The 16,867-nt window shown below is 35.0% G+C and overlaps 1 protein-coding gene across 1 annotated transcript; it reads right to left on the reverse strand.

Annotated features, from left to right (window-relative positions):
* Positions 1-125: 125 nt before the first annotated feature.
* Positions 126-16,456, reverse strand: LOC139847000 (polyribonucleotide nucleotidyltransferase 2, mitochondrial). The gene is made up of 16 exons (XM_071836596.1): positions 16,087-16,456; positions 15,244-15,399; positions 14,955-15,125; positions 14,655-14,780; positions 14,409-14,570; positions 14,087-14,206; positions 13,019-13,156; positions 12,757-12,919; positions 11,883-12,008; positions 11,633-11,763; positions 11,335-11,554; positions 7,849-7,932; positions 7,478-7,557; positions 7,187-7,330; positions 6,052-6,801; positions 126-651 (listed from the first exon to the last, which is right to left on the reverse strand). Exons 1-16 carry the CDS (start codon positions 16,438-16,440, stop codon positions 547-549), a joined length of 3,030 nt encoding a protein of 1,009 aa, XP_071692697.1. The 5' UTR covers positions 16,441-16,456; the 3' UTR covers positions 126-546.
* Between the last annotated feature and the right edge of the window lie 411 nt (positions 16,457-16,867).

Raw genomic sequence — 16,867 nt, forward strand, 5'->3', positions numbered from 1 at the left:
TACAATAACATACTTTGAATACAAGGCGGAACAAATTGGTGCAATATTTGCAGGCAGGTACTTATGTGGTCAAATTAATAAGATGTTAAAACAGATTAGATATATAGATGTATCAACAAAAATAATAAGGCAAAAAATAACGAATAATTGACGATGAGCGGATAACTTACAAAGTACTAAAAGGTCATATAACAAGTCAAGTGAGTACTTAGAGTAGAGCATATATTTTTATAAATAAAGGAATGTAAAGCTAGCTGCATAACTATGAACACTAATCCACAACCCATCATAAAGTTTTCTGAACTACCGATCAATCTGCCTGTATATTTTTGCATCAGTAGGCCTCCGAGTTGTTCATGCTTTTTTATTAGCCCGACCGACACAAATAGTACTTCTTCTTGAACCGATAATATAGCAAAATAACTCAAAAACAAAAGGTCGTATAATCCAATGTTTCAACCCTATAACAGGTATTTAGGCAACCTCAAGAATGGAAACAACCTCATGGAATTATATAGCGACACTCAAAATCGATAGATGATACAACTAATCATCCTGTATAATAGACATTACAGGTACACCCTTGTTGTTAAAGCTTATACATTGTGCTTGTACCTCATCGCCTACTTCAAAGTCCTGTTTTCCACCACTCTGCAACATGTAACATATAGTTTAATAAAACTGTACTTGCTCAGTGGAAACCTGATGCAAAATACTTGATCTAATAATAATAATAAGCATACGTCAAACATGGTTATATTTCAATATTTCATAGGTTACATGTCCAACATGTGAAACTAAATATTATAGCTAGAAAAGAAAAAGAAGCAACACACAGGGTGGCAGAATATAATGGAGCTTTACAAACATCCTAAATTAGGTTTAGCAAAAAATATACTGGATTATAAGGTATATGTGTTAGCGGATCAAACCTACCTTTTTATACTAAAACCTACCCTTTTTTTACCAGTAATAGAAGTTCATTCATTTAACACCCAAGCCACTCATTTTGCCATCACAAGTTATATTCAACTATAAAGTCTGTAATTCTTAACAAAAATACCCAAATCACTATGCTTTCGCTATCGAGAACCTTTGTTTCACGCGTATTAGGACTCACTATCATGTAATATATATATATATATATATGAAAGTTTTGGAATGGGAGCATATGATGAAAATAGAAGCTGTATTTTTCTCTCTCCTAAAAGGGCGATATTGCCACTGTTCACAGTCGAATTTTTAGTTCTTTCTTTTGATTTTTGCATCTCACCACCCCCGCCAATCGATTCAGACACACTCGAATTGCAAAACCTGAAATTTTCAATCAGTTCCGAACACGACTGTCGGCCCACGCGCCGCCTTCTTCAGCTACTGGAATTCCACGCGCCGGCGCGTGAGGCTCTGATTCACCGCCGTTCGCTGCCGTTTTCTTCCAGTTCGACTGTCTTGGATCTCCGACCAAATCCCTGGTGAGTATTGGTCTGATTTGTTGCTTTCAAATTTGAGTTACAGTTCATAGATCCTGTTCTCTGTTATTGCAATCTGTTGTGTATCATGGTGTCCAAGAAGAAGAAAAAGTACCAAGATTTAACGGAGACTGCTACTAGGGTTTTGCGAAACCGATCGGTTAGTCGTGGAACAGTGTTTTCATGTGAAAATGGAGAAGTGTTTTCATCTGATTCTGATGGGGATCGTTCATCTCCGATTATGGAAGACGTCGTACGTTCCAATCTGATGGTAGATGAAGTTGATCAGCCAAATAAGAACGAGGGAGATGTGCCAACTGATCATCCTGGAAAGGATAATCGTGATTCAGAAGGGAAGATTCTGAAAACCTATAGTTCTAGAAAGAGGAAGGGTAAAGTGAACCAGCTGATTGAAGTTGGGGATGGTCCGTCAAAGGAAAAGAAGAGTGCTCAATTTGTTCCTTATGTTGGTGATTCTTCTATTCCTGCTAATGAAAAAATACTCCCTGAAGTAATTAAAAAACGCAAGGGTAACAGGAAGAAAGGCGGGTATGGTAAGAATTCTGCTGTAACTGATCATTCTATTGATGATATTGTTGCTAGTAACGATGATATTATTGCTAAATCTATTGGTGAAACTATTGTTGTTGCTAAACCGGCTAGTCCTGTTGTATTCTTTAAAAGTTCAAAAGATGGTAGTTATAATGAGGTTGATGTAAACCTAGTGGCTGCTGCTGAGAATGCTGTTAAGTTATTTAAGAATGATGGTATTAGAGAGTCAATTGTTGTTCCTGATGATTTCTCCCAATTTACATTGGGTGACAATGTAAATTTAATGAATACGCAGGATAATAATAGCGGTGATAAAGATAATGTTGTTTCTGGGATTAAATCTACAACAATGGAAGGGGTTGAGACTAGTGATGGGCAAGGCAATACAAATACTAAAACCCCAAGAGCATGGGTAAATCCAAACATCACTTTTGCTGACTTCTTAAAACAAAACAAAGATGAAGAAGAATTAAAAATGGAGTTCATTCCTCCAGTTTTAATGTCTAATGGTCAAAAGAGAGTAGTTTTCTCCGCTGAGGAGGTTAAGAAGGGCGGTAGTGCTTTTTCTCTTCAATTATATGGGTATTTTATTGGAACTTCTATGGAATATAGGGTTGTTAATGCCCATCTAAGGAGAATGTGGCGAAGGTATGACCTTAAAGAAATCGTCAAAACAGCTGCAGGATTTTATTTATGCAAATTTAATAATGAAAAGGGTATGAAGGAGGTTCTTGAGAGTGGTCCATGGTTAGTTAATAATGTTCCTTTTTTCGTGAATCAGTGGGAACCTGGGGTTTGGCTTGAAAAAATTGAACCTGAAAAAGTTCCAATTTGGATTTGCATTCACAATATACCCATTGAACTATGGAGTGGCAGAAGTATAGGTAAACTAGTTAGTGGTATTGGTAGGCCTATGCTGATGGACAAAGTTACTTCAGAGAGATGTTTAAGTAAAAGTGGAAGACTAGGTTTTGCTAGAGTTTTGACTGAAGTCAATGCAGCTGATGACCTCCCTAGCTTTGTCGAATTTTCCTATCCTGTGATTGGTTCTTTTCCAGCCAAAGTGGGTAAACTTGAGGTGACTTATCAATGGAAACCGCCTTTATGCACTCATTGCAAAGTGTTTGGGCACTCTTTTAATACTTGTAAAATTAGGCCTAAAACAGAAGATGAAGTTTCAGAACAAGTGTTTAAAGACGCTTTGAAAAACAACAATGATGGTGAAACAGTTGATTTAAATAACCAGTGTGTTGAGGATGGCTCTAAAGTTGTTAGTAAGAAAGGAAGGGTATCTCATAAGTTGAATTTTGATAATAATAATAAAAGTCAATGGCAGTCAACAGAAGCAAAAGGTATCAAGCAAAATGCAGTTAAGAATAATCATGGTATTAAAGACAATATTGCTATGGAGGAAACAAATTGGAATGTGGAGTCCCAGAAAAATAATCATGGTATTAAAGACAATATTGCTATGGAGGAAACAAATTGGAATGTGGAGTCCCAGAAAAATCGAAATCAGAATGTTTTAAGGAAAAGAGATAAAGGGAAGGGCATTGATGGTGAAGGTAATAATAAGACATATTCCAAAGATAGAATTGAAACAAACAATCCTTTTTATGTATTAGTAGATGATGAGGGTAATGGTGATTGATGTTAAGTTTGTTAATACTGCTCCGAAATCAGGGTATTCTACATCTTGTTAGTCTCTTACTTTATATCTAGTATAGGTCCTCGAGTTTCGCTCAAATTAGTGTTACTCATGTTGTAATCCTCGTTGTATCATTTCCTTATCAATAAAATTATCTTGCTTTTCAAAAAAAAAAAAAAAATATATATATATATATATATATATATATATATATATATATATATATATATATATATATATATATATAGGGAACATATCCAGGGATAAGCAAAATCACATTTTTTATTTTTTGCTTTTTTTAAAATTTATTTTTTTAGATTCATGAATTTGCATCAAAATGTTGTCTCCTAATCTATATTTTTATAAGCTAAAAACATTCGAAATCGTTCAAAATCGGTGTGAATGATTAATTTTATCATTCATCAAAACGAGTGATGAATGAATGATAAAATTAATCATTCATCACTCGTTTGATGAATTCATTCATCACCGATTTATTAACGATTTTGTTATATATTTATTATTTTGTAAGTTTTACGTTTTCTTCTATTTGCATATTAAGAGACTCTAAAAAGATAAATTTTTTTTAAAAAAAATTGAAATTTTACTTATCCCGTTTGTACCCGTTTTAAGCATATCCATGGATCTCGCCCCTATATATATATATATATATATATATATATATATATATATATATATATATATATATATATATATATATATATAGTGGTAGAATCAAGAGGGAAGTAACCATTCGGGGGGAAGCGGGGGGAAGCAAAAACTATTTTTTTTTTTTTTTTTTTTTGAAAAAACTTTGTTCACGAACATTATAGATGAGATGAAAATATGAACATTTAGTAGAGACACTTTGTGATAAATGTTTTTATTTTGGCGGAAAAATGCTCGAAGAAGTAATATATAACAATTATCGTGTTTTTCGAGCGTATTTTGATGTTTTAGCTATTGGGGTTTAGATATTAGGGTTTAGATATTAGATATTAGGGTTTAGAAATTTAGGGTTTAGGGTTTAGATTTAGGATTTAGATTGAGTTTTTAACACGAACGGTTTAGAGTTTAGGGTTTAGGGTTTGGTGTTTTGGGTTTATGGAATAAACCCAAAACACCAAACCCTAAACCGTAAACCCTAAACCCTAAACTCTAAATCGGGCTAAATTTTACTTCACAAAACATGAAGAAAAAAAAACGTTCATATTCTTCACGAACAATATTATCTTGAATGTTATTTTTGTCGATCGTTTTCCCGCCTAAATAATAACATTCATCACGAAGTGTCTCTTCTAAATGTTCATATTTTCGTGTGATCTTGATGCCGGGAAAAAAAAAATTCAAAAAAAAACGAAAAAAAAAAAATTTGCTTCCCCCGCTTCCCCACGATTGGTTACTTCCCCATTGATCCTGCCCCTATATATATAGGGTCATAATCAAGAGGGAAGCACTTTTTTGGGGGAAGGGGGAAGCAAATTATTTTTTTTTTATTTTTTCGTTTTTTGAAAAAACTTTGTTCACGAACATTATAGATTAGATGAAAATATGAACATTTAAAAAAAACACTTTGTGATGAATGTCATTATTTTGGCGGAAAAACGCTCAAAGAAAAAAATAAAAACATTCAATGCATTGAATGTTTTGCTGCTGAGTTTATTTGCATCGTTTTGTTTTCATCTTGTGTGAAGTGTTTTTTTCGAATTTAGCCCGATTTAGAGTTTAGGGTTTAGGGTTTTGGTTTTCGGGTTTACTCCGTAAACCCTCAACCCAAAACCCTAAACTAGTTTACCGTTCGTGTTAAAATATTCAATCTAAACCCTAATTTCTAAACCCAAAACCCTAATTTCTAAACCCTAATAGCTAAACCCTAATTTATAACCCCCTAATTTCTAAACCATAATTTCTAACCCCTTAAAAAAATCTCAGCAGCAAAACATTCAATGCATTGAATGTTTTATTTTTTTCTTCGAGCGTTTTCCCGCCAAAATAATGACATTCATCACAAAGTGTCTTTTTAAAATGTTCATATTTTCATCTAATCTATAATGTTCGTGAACAAAGTTTTTTCAAAAAACGAAAAAAATTACTTCCCCCACTTCCCCCCAAATTCCCTCTTTGATTAAATCTCTCTCTCTCTCTCTCTCTCTCTCTCTCTCTCTATATATATATATATATATATATATATATATATATATATATATATATATATATATATATATATATATTGAAAGCCGCTTCCATGCAAAGAAGATTTGGACAAAATAGGTTAACATGCTTAATTAGCAGAAAGTAACTAGTACTTCAAATGTAACATAATGATGATGCAAAGAAGGAAAAAAAAAATAAGATACTCATTAGATAGGTGTAAAAATATACCTCAAACCGATACATTGCATTGATTCCACCTCCCAAGTCTAATACTAATCCTCGTGTACGTACTTGAAGAATCTTTGCAGTTACTTTCATTCCAAGTTTGAGCTTTTTCGCATCCATCGGACCCTCAAATTTAGAATCTTGAAGGAGATGTGCAAGACTCGATTTGACATGTGCACTTGGAGTTATATGGTTATTTCGATCTTCTTCGTCTGAGCTGGTAGAGTTTGAATCATAAATCGTTCTCTTTTCTGTATGTAAAAATGGTTTTGATACTTTTTTAGATAAGCCAGAGCCATTCGAAGCTGAATCAAGCCCGTTACCCAATATACTTAAAATATCAGGCTTTTGAGAAGATTTTGATTTTGTAGCCCGTTTCGGTTTACTGTTATTTTTTAAACTTGTTCCTAAACTAGCTGATTTTTCCTCTTCATCACACTCTATAGCACTACGAATCACAATTGGTGATGTTGAGGTATAAGATGAGTTTAAGTTAGTATTCTTATTTGTGTCTTCGGATGAATCTTCGACCGATTGCTTTTCTTGTTGATTTGTCGAGTTTTCGACAGGTGTACAACTATCGAGGTTTGGATTTGACGTGTCCGAAGAAGAAGGTTCACCAGTATTTACTTTTTTGCCCTTTTTAGGTATTGTTGCTTTTAGGGAGAGTTTTATGTTGCCACGGAGATCCTGTTCGATGCACATTAAAGATAGTTTCTGCCCAACTGAAACCACGTCTGAAATTTTGGATACCTGAAAAAGAATAGTCAAAAAGTCAACATCTCACAAACACACGTGTTGCATTAGAAAGTAAAAAGTTATCATTACATTTATATTAAAGGTGGCAAATTTGACCCATTTACTTATGAATGAAAAGTTGCATGTTATGTTTGACCTCTAACAATAATGAGCCAAACAAAAGTTACGTTTGATCTCACAAACACACATGTTGCATGAGAAAGTAAAAAGTTATAATTACATTTATATTAAAGGTGGCAAATTTGACCCAATTAATTATGAATGAACAGTTGCATGTTATGTTTGACCTCTAATAGTAATGAGCCAAACAAAAGGATCAGGTCAAACGGTCAAATAAAACGCTCGAATTTACAAGAGATGAAAATAAAATGTTACTGACCGGTTCATGTGACAATTCAGAAACGTGTAAGAGCCCATGTTGGCCACCATTAAACTCCACAAAAGCGCCATACTCTTTGATTGAAGTTACAATTCCTTTGTAAACACCTCCAATTTCAATCGGTCGCCCAATAATTAGATCAACCTGAAAATTGTAAAAGAGTGAATCACCATTATTAAAAGAATGGTTTAAATTAAAGTTAAAAATCAAATGAGAATAAACCACAAACTGATATGATTTTTTTTTCTAAGGGGACAACAGGATAGAATAAAAAAGAAAAATGTGAAGTACCTTTTCTTGTACTTTTTCCATGACAGCTTTATTCTTAGCAATTATGATTAGTTCTCCATCTCTAACAGACATTCGAGCACCTGAAAGATACATACATACGAATTGTTGATACAGAAAATCATAGTAAATAGTAAATCCAGAATTAAGAAAAAAGAAAATAAAGATTACTAAGAAACTAGTATTATTATACATACACCAAAGAATAATTACATTAAAGATCAGTAGATGTTAAACCCACCCAGAAGCTTATAGCTTTAGCTTATACATATGATAAAAAAATATTTATTATATAGATTTAGAATATATATATATATATATATATATATATATATATATATATATATCTCAATTACTATGAAGGGAACACAGACCTGTCTCTTCCTCAATTTTCGACTTCAAGGCCCCTAGTGGTCCAATCAAGCGGCGCAGATCATCGTTGCTATACTTTAAGGTAGCTGCAAAATGTAATATTATTATTTCACATGCCAATTAGAGGTGGAAATTTCCACCCATTTACTTATTCAAGGGTTGATTCGGCAGTGTATTGTCTCAAACATTGTGGTCATATAACTGTTTCTAGTGAAAAAAGAGTACGAGATTACAAGGGTTAACAATTGAGTAAAAAACAGTTTTTTTATCACACGACGACCTTGATGAATTATTTTATTGCAAGACTTACATCAATATTCTGTAAGGTCCTCCCAACCTGGACTTGTTCATCCCAGCATAGACTGTTGGTCATGGAGTTAGGTACCCAGGGACGGGTAAACAGGAGGGCGAGAGAGGTACAACAACCCAGAATCCTCTGGAAGAACTTAAATGGAGAGAAGGCGGAGACTTTTAGAGCTAATGTTGTTGAAAGAATGGGTGCTGAAATGGAAAATGCAGCCTTTATTGATGCAGATCAGATGTGGAACAACCTAGCGTCCACTATTAGAGGGGTGGCAAAAGAATCCTTGGGAGTGGCAGTTGGGACGTCGAGAGCCCAAAATGGTTGTAGAGAATCATGGTGGCTTAACGACGAGGTCCAAACTAAAGTCGCGCTTAAACAAGCGAGGTTTCGGGAGCTCACCTCCTTTAGAGGGGGTACACTAGCAGACAGAACTAGCATAGAAAATAGCTATAAAGAAGCCAAGAGAGAAGCAAAGATCGCCGTTACACGTGCAAAAGATAAAGCTTATGAAGACTTATATAAGAGACTAGACTCTAAAGAAGGGGCAAACGACATCTACAGGATAGCCAAAGCTAGGGAACGTCGGCGAAGAGATCTGGTTAACATCAAATATATCAAGGATGAAGCAGGTCAAAGCATAGTGAAGGAAGACAAAATTAGGAAACGATGGGAAGAATATTTCTCATCCCTTTTCGATGGGGGAAGGACTAGGAATGGAGAACCACATGGCTATGATATGGCCCCACAATACCAAAAAAACTGTTTCTGCACGAGGATCAACCATGGGGAAGTTAGAGTGGCCCTACGCAAGATGGGGAGAAACAAAGCAGTAGGACCGGACCAAATCCCCATAGAGGCGTGGCGGTGCTTAGGCATTGATGGGGTTAGGTGGTTGACAAACCTTTTCAACACGACGTTTAGAAGCGCAAAAATGCCAATGGAGTGGAGACTGAGCGAGGTTATTCCCATTTACAAGAACAAAGGGGATGCGCAGACGTGTAGTAACTATAGAGGTATAAAGTTACTTAGCCATACCATGAAACTATGGGAGAGAGTGATTGAGAATAGGCTTAGACGCGAGACAAAGGTGTCAGAGAATCAATTTGGGTTCATGCCAGGACGCTCCTCGATGGAGGCAATTCACATTATTAGAAGTCTTATGGAGAAGTATAGAGAGAAACAAAAGAACCTACACATGGCTTTCTTAGACTTGGAAAAAGCTTATGATAGTGTCCCACGAGAGTTGATTTGGAAGATCCTTAATAGTAGAGGTATCCCAAGTAGGTATATAAGAGCTATTATGGACATGTACCAGGGGGCGAAAACTCGCGTTCGGACGACAGTAGGATACACAGAGTATTTCCCAGTAGAAGTAGGTTTACATCAAGGATCTGCTCTTAGCCCTTTTCTTTTCGCTTTAGTCTTAGACGACCTGTCTCAAAGGATACAAGGGAGTATCCCTTGGTGCTTGATTTTTGCCGATGATATTGTTGTAGTATCGGAATCCCAGGATGAGCTAAACAGAAGGCTGGAGCAATGCAGGAATGCCCTGGAACAAAATGGACTGCGGATTAGTAGACTTAAATCGGAGTATCTTAGATGCGACTACGGGAGGATCGAAGATCACAATGATACTGTGGATATTCGTATTGGGGATCAGGTCTTACATCCACAGGATTCCTTTAGATACTTAGGATCAATGCTACACAAATCGGGAAGGATAGATGAGGATGTGTCTCACCGTATAAGAGTAGGATGGTTGAAGTGGAGAGCTGCGAAAGGGGTTTTGTGCGACAAGAAGATACCCCTTAAATTGAAGGGGAAATTCTTCAAGGTAGCGATTAGACCGGCCGTGTTGTACGGATCGGAGTGTTGGCCAATGACGAAGGCCCAAGAGAAGAGGATGGAGGTGGCAGAAATGAGGATGCTTAGGTGGACGTGTGGTAAGACCATGCTAGACATGATACCTCATGGAATTTTTAGAAAGAACTTAAAAGTTGGGAATATCGTCAACAAGATGAGAGAAGGACGGCTTAGATGGTTTGGCCATGTAAGGAGGCGGCCACCCACAGCACCGGTCAGGAGAGTGGAAGCCCTCACGGTTGGCGGCGTAAGGAGAAGAGGTAGACCTACACGTAGGTTGGAGGATAGACTGAAGCTTGACATGAAGGAGCTTTTATTGACCGATGACATGACTTCTGATAGAAATTTGTGGAGGAGTAGAATTAGGATTGATGACTAGGTTGTATATTTATTTTATTTTATTTCCCTATTTTTAATTTTCTAATTAGTTTTATATATTTTTATCGTATGCCTTTTTGCCTACTTGCTTTTGTGCTTCATATATGCTTTGTATTTCCATTTTTTTTTTTTTTTTTTTTTGCATACTATACTTATACTTATTGTAGCATTTTCGCAATTTGTTGTGTGCATTACATTATACTTATTTACATGTGTTATTGCACTATACCGTTACATGTTGCATTACATTATATCGCATTAAATTACACGTATTTACATGCTACATGTCTTTATGCTTACATAGTTTACTTATATGTTTTATACTGCATATTATAACTACATGCTTTATACCTACATGCTTACATACACATATTATACTTACACGACTTATTATACTTGCATATTTGACACTTACATTTTTCACTTATATGTTCTTTTACTTTACTTTGTTACATGCCATATTTATCTTTACATTTTTCATGCTAAGGTTTCTTTTTTATCTACTTTACTTGCTTTTTAGTTACTTCACTTAACGGATTTCATGGTTCTTCTGGCCGGAGGTCCTTGGGAAGGAGCCTCTCTGCCCTATAGTATAGGGAGGGACGACTTCCTCTACCCGCGGACCGATAGGTATCCGTGGGGGGAGGAATGACTTCCCTTTTACTCTAGGGTAGAGGAAAGACTGTCTACATCTAACCTCCCCCATACTCCACTTTAGTGGAATTGGGTATTGTTGTTGTTGTTGTTGTTACATCAATATTCTTTATTAATTAAAAATGACGCATCAAAATTTCTAATAAACGTCAACAAAAGCTATTTATAGATCAACCGCAACAGACCCTTTTCTAGCATAACCATTTTGAACTGTTTATTAGACCTGTCCAACCCACCCATTTCGCCAGCTTCCTACTAATATAATCAAGAAAGAGTATGAGGATCCTACTTAATTGAAGTGAATTTTCCCCATCTCGAGTACGTGCAGCACTTATTTCTTGCTCCATATGTTCAAGTATTTGGAGTCGACCTTTATATGCGGGTCCCAGTGATTCGCATACAATATCAAGAGGGATTCCAGCAGGTTTTATGTCTAACTGAATTGCAGTTATTCCATTTCTTGTTCCTGCTATTTTAAAATCCATGTCTCCAAGATGATCTTCGAGACCCTAAACACAAACATATATTGTTATTAACAGGTCAAAGAATCAATAGTAAAATAATATACACCATCAAAAACTGCTCACCAAAATATCAGTTAATATACGGTACTCACTGACATCCCCAGTTGATGGATCAACCTCGGTAACAAGACCAACTGACAGACCTGCAACATGGTCTCGTAAAGGGATACCAGCATCCATTAAAGCCATACTACCTATATAAAAAAACACCAAATCCCATCAATGACCATAACATGAAACAGAAAATAACAGTGACAAAAATCAGAAATTTTAGAAACAAACATGATATTATTATCGTAGCAGGTGTATATACCTCCACAAACGGTTGCCATTGATGTTGAACCATCAGATGCCATGACTTCAGAATTAATACGAACAGCATACGGGAAGTTATGCTCAGGGGGCAACACAGAAAGAAGTGCTTTCTCAGCAAGAGTACCTACGAAAAGTTTATAAAAAAGAAACAAAAAATATAACTCACTAACTTTTATGTAACAAAATCAGAAATTTTAGAAACAAACACCATCTTATGTAACTCACTAACTTTTCAACAGTTTTAGAATTTGAAGTGTGATAAGACAAGAAAATACATAATAGTCCATCAACGCCAAATTAAAATTTAAGAACTCGAGAATTTTCACTTCATTTCGGCCACTACTCAAAGGTAAGCAAAAAATAAATTATTTCTTAAATATTCTCGTGTTAATATCTAGCGGTGGGAATTTCATGTACTAATGAATGAGACGACTTGGATAATTTTCATATCAAAAGGGCCAATAAGTAGATTCTTTAACATAAACTAAAAGGAGATCGGGTCAAAAGGGCCAAATAAGACATTAAGAAAACAGACAAAAAACGCATTAAAAAGATAGACCCATCCGACCTCCTAGATCATTAAATTGTTCTTGAAAATATTATTCTGTAATCAAAATGGAAACATTATTTAGACACAAATTTTTTTAAAAGATAAAAAAAATTGTATACCAGTCAACCTAGATCTTTTCATCCATACTACCATAACAACCCAACTCGACCCATAACGCGCACAGTTACCCAACCCATTATTATAACAACCATCCAAATGACTGGTAACCAGAATAGATATCAATTCTAGTACTCTGGTAGGTTTATATGTACCAAAATACCCAATACTGGTAACTAAAGTGTACGAAAAACACTCGGCTCACCATGTCCAACTTCACGTCGGTTCAAGCCAGTGCGCTTCCCAACTTCATTAATACAGTAAGGTGGAAAACTATAATGAAGCATAAACCGCTTAGTTGGAGGACCGACAATAGAATCCAATCGTTGAGCGTCCGCAGGTGCCCCAAGCGTAACAGTGCATAGAACCTAGACCAAAACCATCATATTTTGTGCCCAAAAAATCCTTACGTATATGAGCATATGAAACTTGAGGATTATGTTATGACATTTTTCGGTTATACAAACCTGGGTATCTCCACGTGAAAAGAGAGCGGATCCATGTAATCCAGAATACATACCAGCTTCACAATTCAAGGGCCTAACCTCATCCAAACGCCTACCGTCAAGCCGAAACCCTTCAGTAATGATCCTTTTGCGTACAACCTGATAAAGTACTCTTTTAGACACAAAAATAGTGAAGTACAAAAACCTAGAGAATCGTGAGAAACTTCACCCTTCTCCATGAAGCCATGGTTTTAATTCGTCAATATAAATTTCTAAATATCAAAATTAATAGTTGGAAGCTATATACACTTGTCAAATACCCACATATCGTTTATCCTCAATGTAAATAAAAGTGTGTGTAGATGGATCAGATTCAATCAATCTATATCAACTATACCTGGCAACTACGACATGTCAAAACTGGTCTAGTTTTTTAGACGGGTCAAACAGGTCGGGTCCGAATGGGTTGAGCAGCGTTTTACTCAATCAACAAAATAATCTATCTTTTTCAATCAAGACAAGTCCATTTGATCATATAAACATAAACATACTCTTTAACACAATAAAAAAGATATACACTTCTACTTGTAATGTTGAATCAACTTCTGCTAAATGATAAGACACACATGATCGATCAATTACAATATATGCCACAGCCAAGAGGAATTCGTAGGAAAGTAAAACGATAAACGATATACCAACAACATAAAGACCCTCACCTCCCCCTCAAAAAAGTACAACAAGTAGACATATTTTATAGGTAGCAGGTTGTGTGACGGTTGAGAAAGATCACTCGAAGTATCAGTGTAAGAGACCTCAGTCAACCAGCTAGCATTTTTAGCGAAATTTCTCTAGATAATTGAAATTACAAAAGACAGGTCAAAACTTCCACTTCTAAAACCCAACCTGTTCATAAGTAAACAGGTCGAAACTCCCACATCTAATGTTTTTCTACCAAATAACCTTAACTAGTACAATTCCGGTATAGAAGAATCAGAAAGATATTTAACAAAAAATTAACATAGCCAATGATAAAAGACTGCTTATGAGGGAGCTTTAAGTAATACGATTATTTAGGAATCAACATACCTGCTTTCTGACTGTATCTACTGTCTTCGATACAACTCTTAAGCTTTCTTCATCACCTTCTGCCTCTAGTACATCTTTTACGTCTTGTCCAATTTTCTCTAACGCTTCCCCACGTTCAAACTACATGCAATAAAATAGAGATAATATTAGATGTGTAACTGAGTACACTTAAGCTATCATACAACATGACAATATACACTAAATAGAGATAATTACTCGGATCGTGTAACTAACGCCGGATTAGCGAGGCTTGAATACAAAAAGAAATGAAATCTGAACAATGAATATGATGAAACCAATGAGTAAACGACAGTCCACATACCTTTCCATAGGAAGGGTCGGTAAATATAGCTTCGATAGGTGCTTCAGCCAAGTTACGGATTTTGTCCATTGTTCTTTCTGAAACCAGTGAAAGTTTATACTCTTTCTTTTGTTTCCCCGCCTTTTCAGCAAGTCTCAATTGAGGCTCAATGAACTTAACTGCCTGAAAAATTAAACCTTTCTCGTTTAGATTTTAACAAAAGCTTGTCAATTTATAATATTCTATTGGTAAACGTTGTTTACTTACTTCAGGATGAGCAAACCTAAATGCAGCTTCGAGGTCTCTTTCAGAAATCTCACGTGCTTGAACATCTAACATTAATGTCTTATCTCTTGTGCAAGCATATACAAGGTTCAAATCACTCAAGTTAAGCTGCGTCACATCCACAATTAAAAATAAAAAAATTTAGATAACGGCATTAAATGAAAATATATATGGATTCAAAAAAATATATATAATTGTGTATAATTAACGTACAGACATTTTAAGCCAACATATATAAAAGTTGCTATCTGTATAACTCCTATAATCAGATTAGATTTATACCTCATCTGTATTTGGATTTACAACAAGATGACCGTCAATCCTCCCTATACGTATCATTCCAATGGGCCCACCCCATGGTATATCTGATAACATAAGAGCAGCAGAAGTGGCGTTCGCCGCCATTATATCCGGATCTTGTTTCCCGTCTGAAGAAAGCACACTAGCCATTACCTGCAAAATCATCCCACCAACAGTAACAACAGAATACAACCAAACGCATCAAATAGAAAGAAAAAAAAAAAAAAACATATAAAATAAACACATTTACAAGCTTTTATATCACACATACCTGAACCTCATGGTAAAACCCGGCCGGAAAAAGTGGGCGTATAGGCCTATCGATAAGACGTCCAACTAATAATTCTCTTTCTTTCGGAGCACCCTCTCGTCTCATATATGTTCCTGGAATCACTCCTTGTGCAAACTGTTTCTCTTGATAATCAACCTGAAAATGCATTTATCACAAACTCATGTGCTATATATGTCTATGTATTACTATACAACATAAATGGCTAACTATATATAAATATAAAAAGGGTAAGGATCCTGTATAAGAGCAGAAAGAACGCATCATATTCACACACAAGGTTGCAAAATTCGCTATTCGAAGATTAATCGGTCAAGACTTTAGAAGGAGTAATCAGCAATTCGGGGATTAATCGAATTGTACTTAATACATTTAAATAACAAAATTGAAAAATTATGTGTAAATATAGAAAAAAATCATAAACATAAACTTCAACATAATTGTCTAAAGTTGTTCATTTTGTTCAAAAACTCTAAAGTTAAAGTTCTAGTTTTAAATTCATGTTAAAAATGTTGACCAATTTTGACTTTGATTATCAAATTCGATTTTGACCCATCAATTGACGTTGACCGATTAATTAAACGGATTTTGAAAAATCAGAACGGATTGCTCTTAAATATCAGTAATCGCGGTCGGGTTTTTTACAACAGTGTTCACACACACAGTTAACAAAATCATTAAATTCACATCATACACCTCAAAATTGTGTACAAAAACACTTGCAACTTTTAAAAATGTATTAAAAGCTGAAAAGATGCTATAAATTCACAATCACATATGAAGAGCATGGACACATATAATTATCATTATCAGGATAGAACGTACAGTAAGAGGTAAAAAATCACGGACACCATCGCCTTTAGCTGAGCACACTGTTGAAAGGACCTTAGTATCACCCATGCCTAATACAACGGCGCCATTAGCGAACCGAGCGATCTTTCCGGTTTCTAAAGTGAATACGCCTGATCCTATTTCGAATTCTTCTGTGAATGTTTCGAAGATTTTGGTTCTGGATACAGATGATTCGGTATCGGCCGGTGAAGTGGAAGTTGAGGTTGAGGTTGAGAAAGCGCGGCGGTTGATGGTGGTTGTACGGCAGGATCGTAAAGTACGGCATCGGAATCGGTGGTAAATAGAAGAGAAGAGGTGGTTTTTTCTGGTTATTGCGACGGAAGCCATGGGGTTGGTGAAGGTTTATGAGGGTTTAGGGTTTAAGATGTTTTGACTGGAAACAAAAGAGGCATTTTTAATTTTTTTTTTATTTTTATTTTATTAAGCTAAAAACCGAAAAATGAAAAATGAAAATGAGATTGATTTTCATTGCATTTATCTGTCTATCTATATATCTATCTATATCTATATCTATATATAGTTAATATTAAAATTCTACAATGATGATTTTATTATTAGGTTAATTTTTTTAAAAAAAAAAATCAAAAAAAAATAAAAAATTTAAATATAGTGGGTGATTTCATTAATCTAAGTAATTTTGAATTAAAATTAAATCTTATTAATTAATTATTATTATTAAATCTTATTAATAATTATTTTAATTATTAAAATCAAATAATTTTGAATAATTTTAATTAATTATTTGAATTGAGTA

Source organism: Rutidosis leptorrhynchoides, chromosome 5 (genome assembly GCF_046630445.1).
Source record: "Rutidosis leptorrhynchoides isolate AG116_Rl617_1_P2 chromosome 5, CSIRO_AGI_Rlap_v1, whole genome shotgun sequence".
NCBI classification, from domain to species: Eukaryota; Viridiplantae; Streptophyta; class Magnoliopsida; order Asterales; family Asteraceae; genus Rutidosis; species Rutidosis leptorrhynchoides.

Coding starts and splice junctions, on each gene's coding strand:
- LOC139847000 (XM_071836596.1), bottom strand. CDS start 16,440: ATGGCTTCCGTCGCAATAACCAGAAAAAACCACCTCTTCTCTTCTATT. Junction 14,571..14,654: donor TTAGGTTTGCTCATCCTGAA/GTAAGTAAACAA, acceptor TTAATTTTTCAG/GCAGTTAAGTTCATTGAGCC. Junction 14,207..14,408: donor CCGACCCTTCCTATGGAAAG/GTATGTGGACTG, acceptor TATTGCATGTAG/TTTGAACGTGGGGAAGCGTT.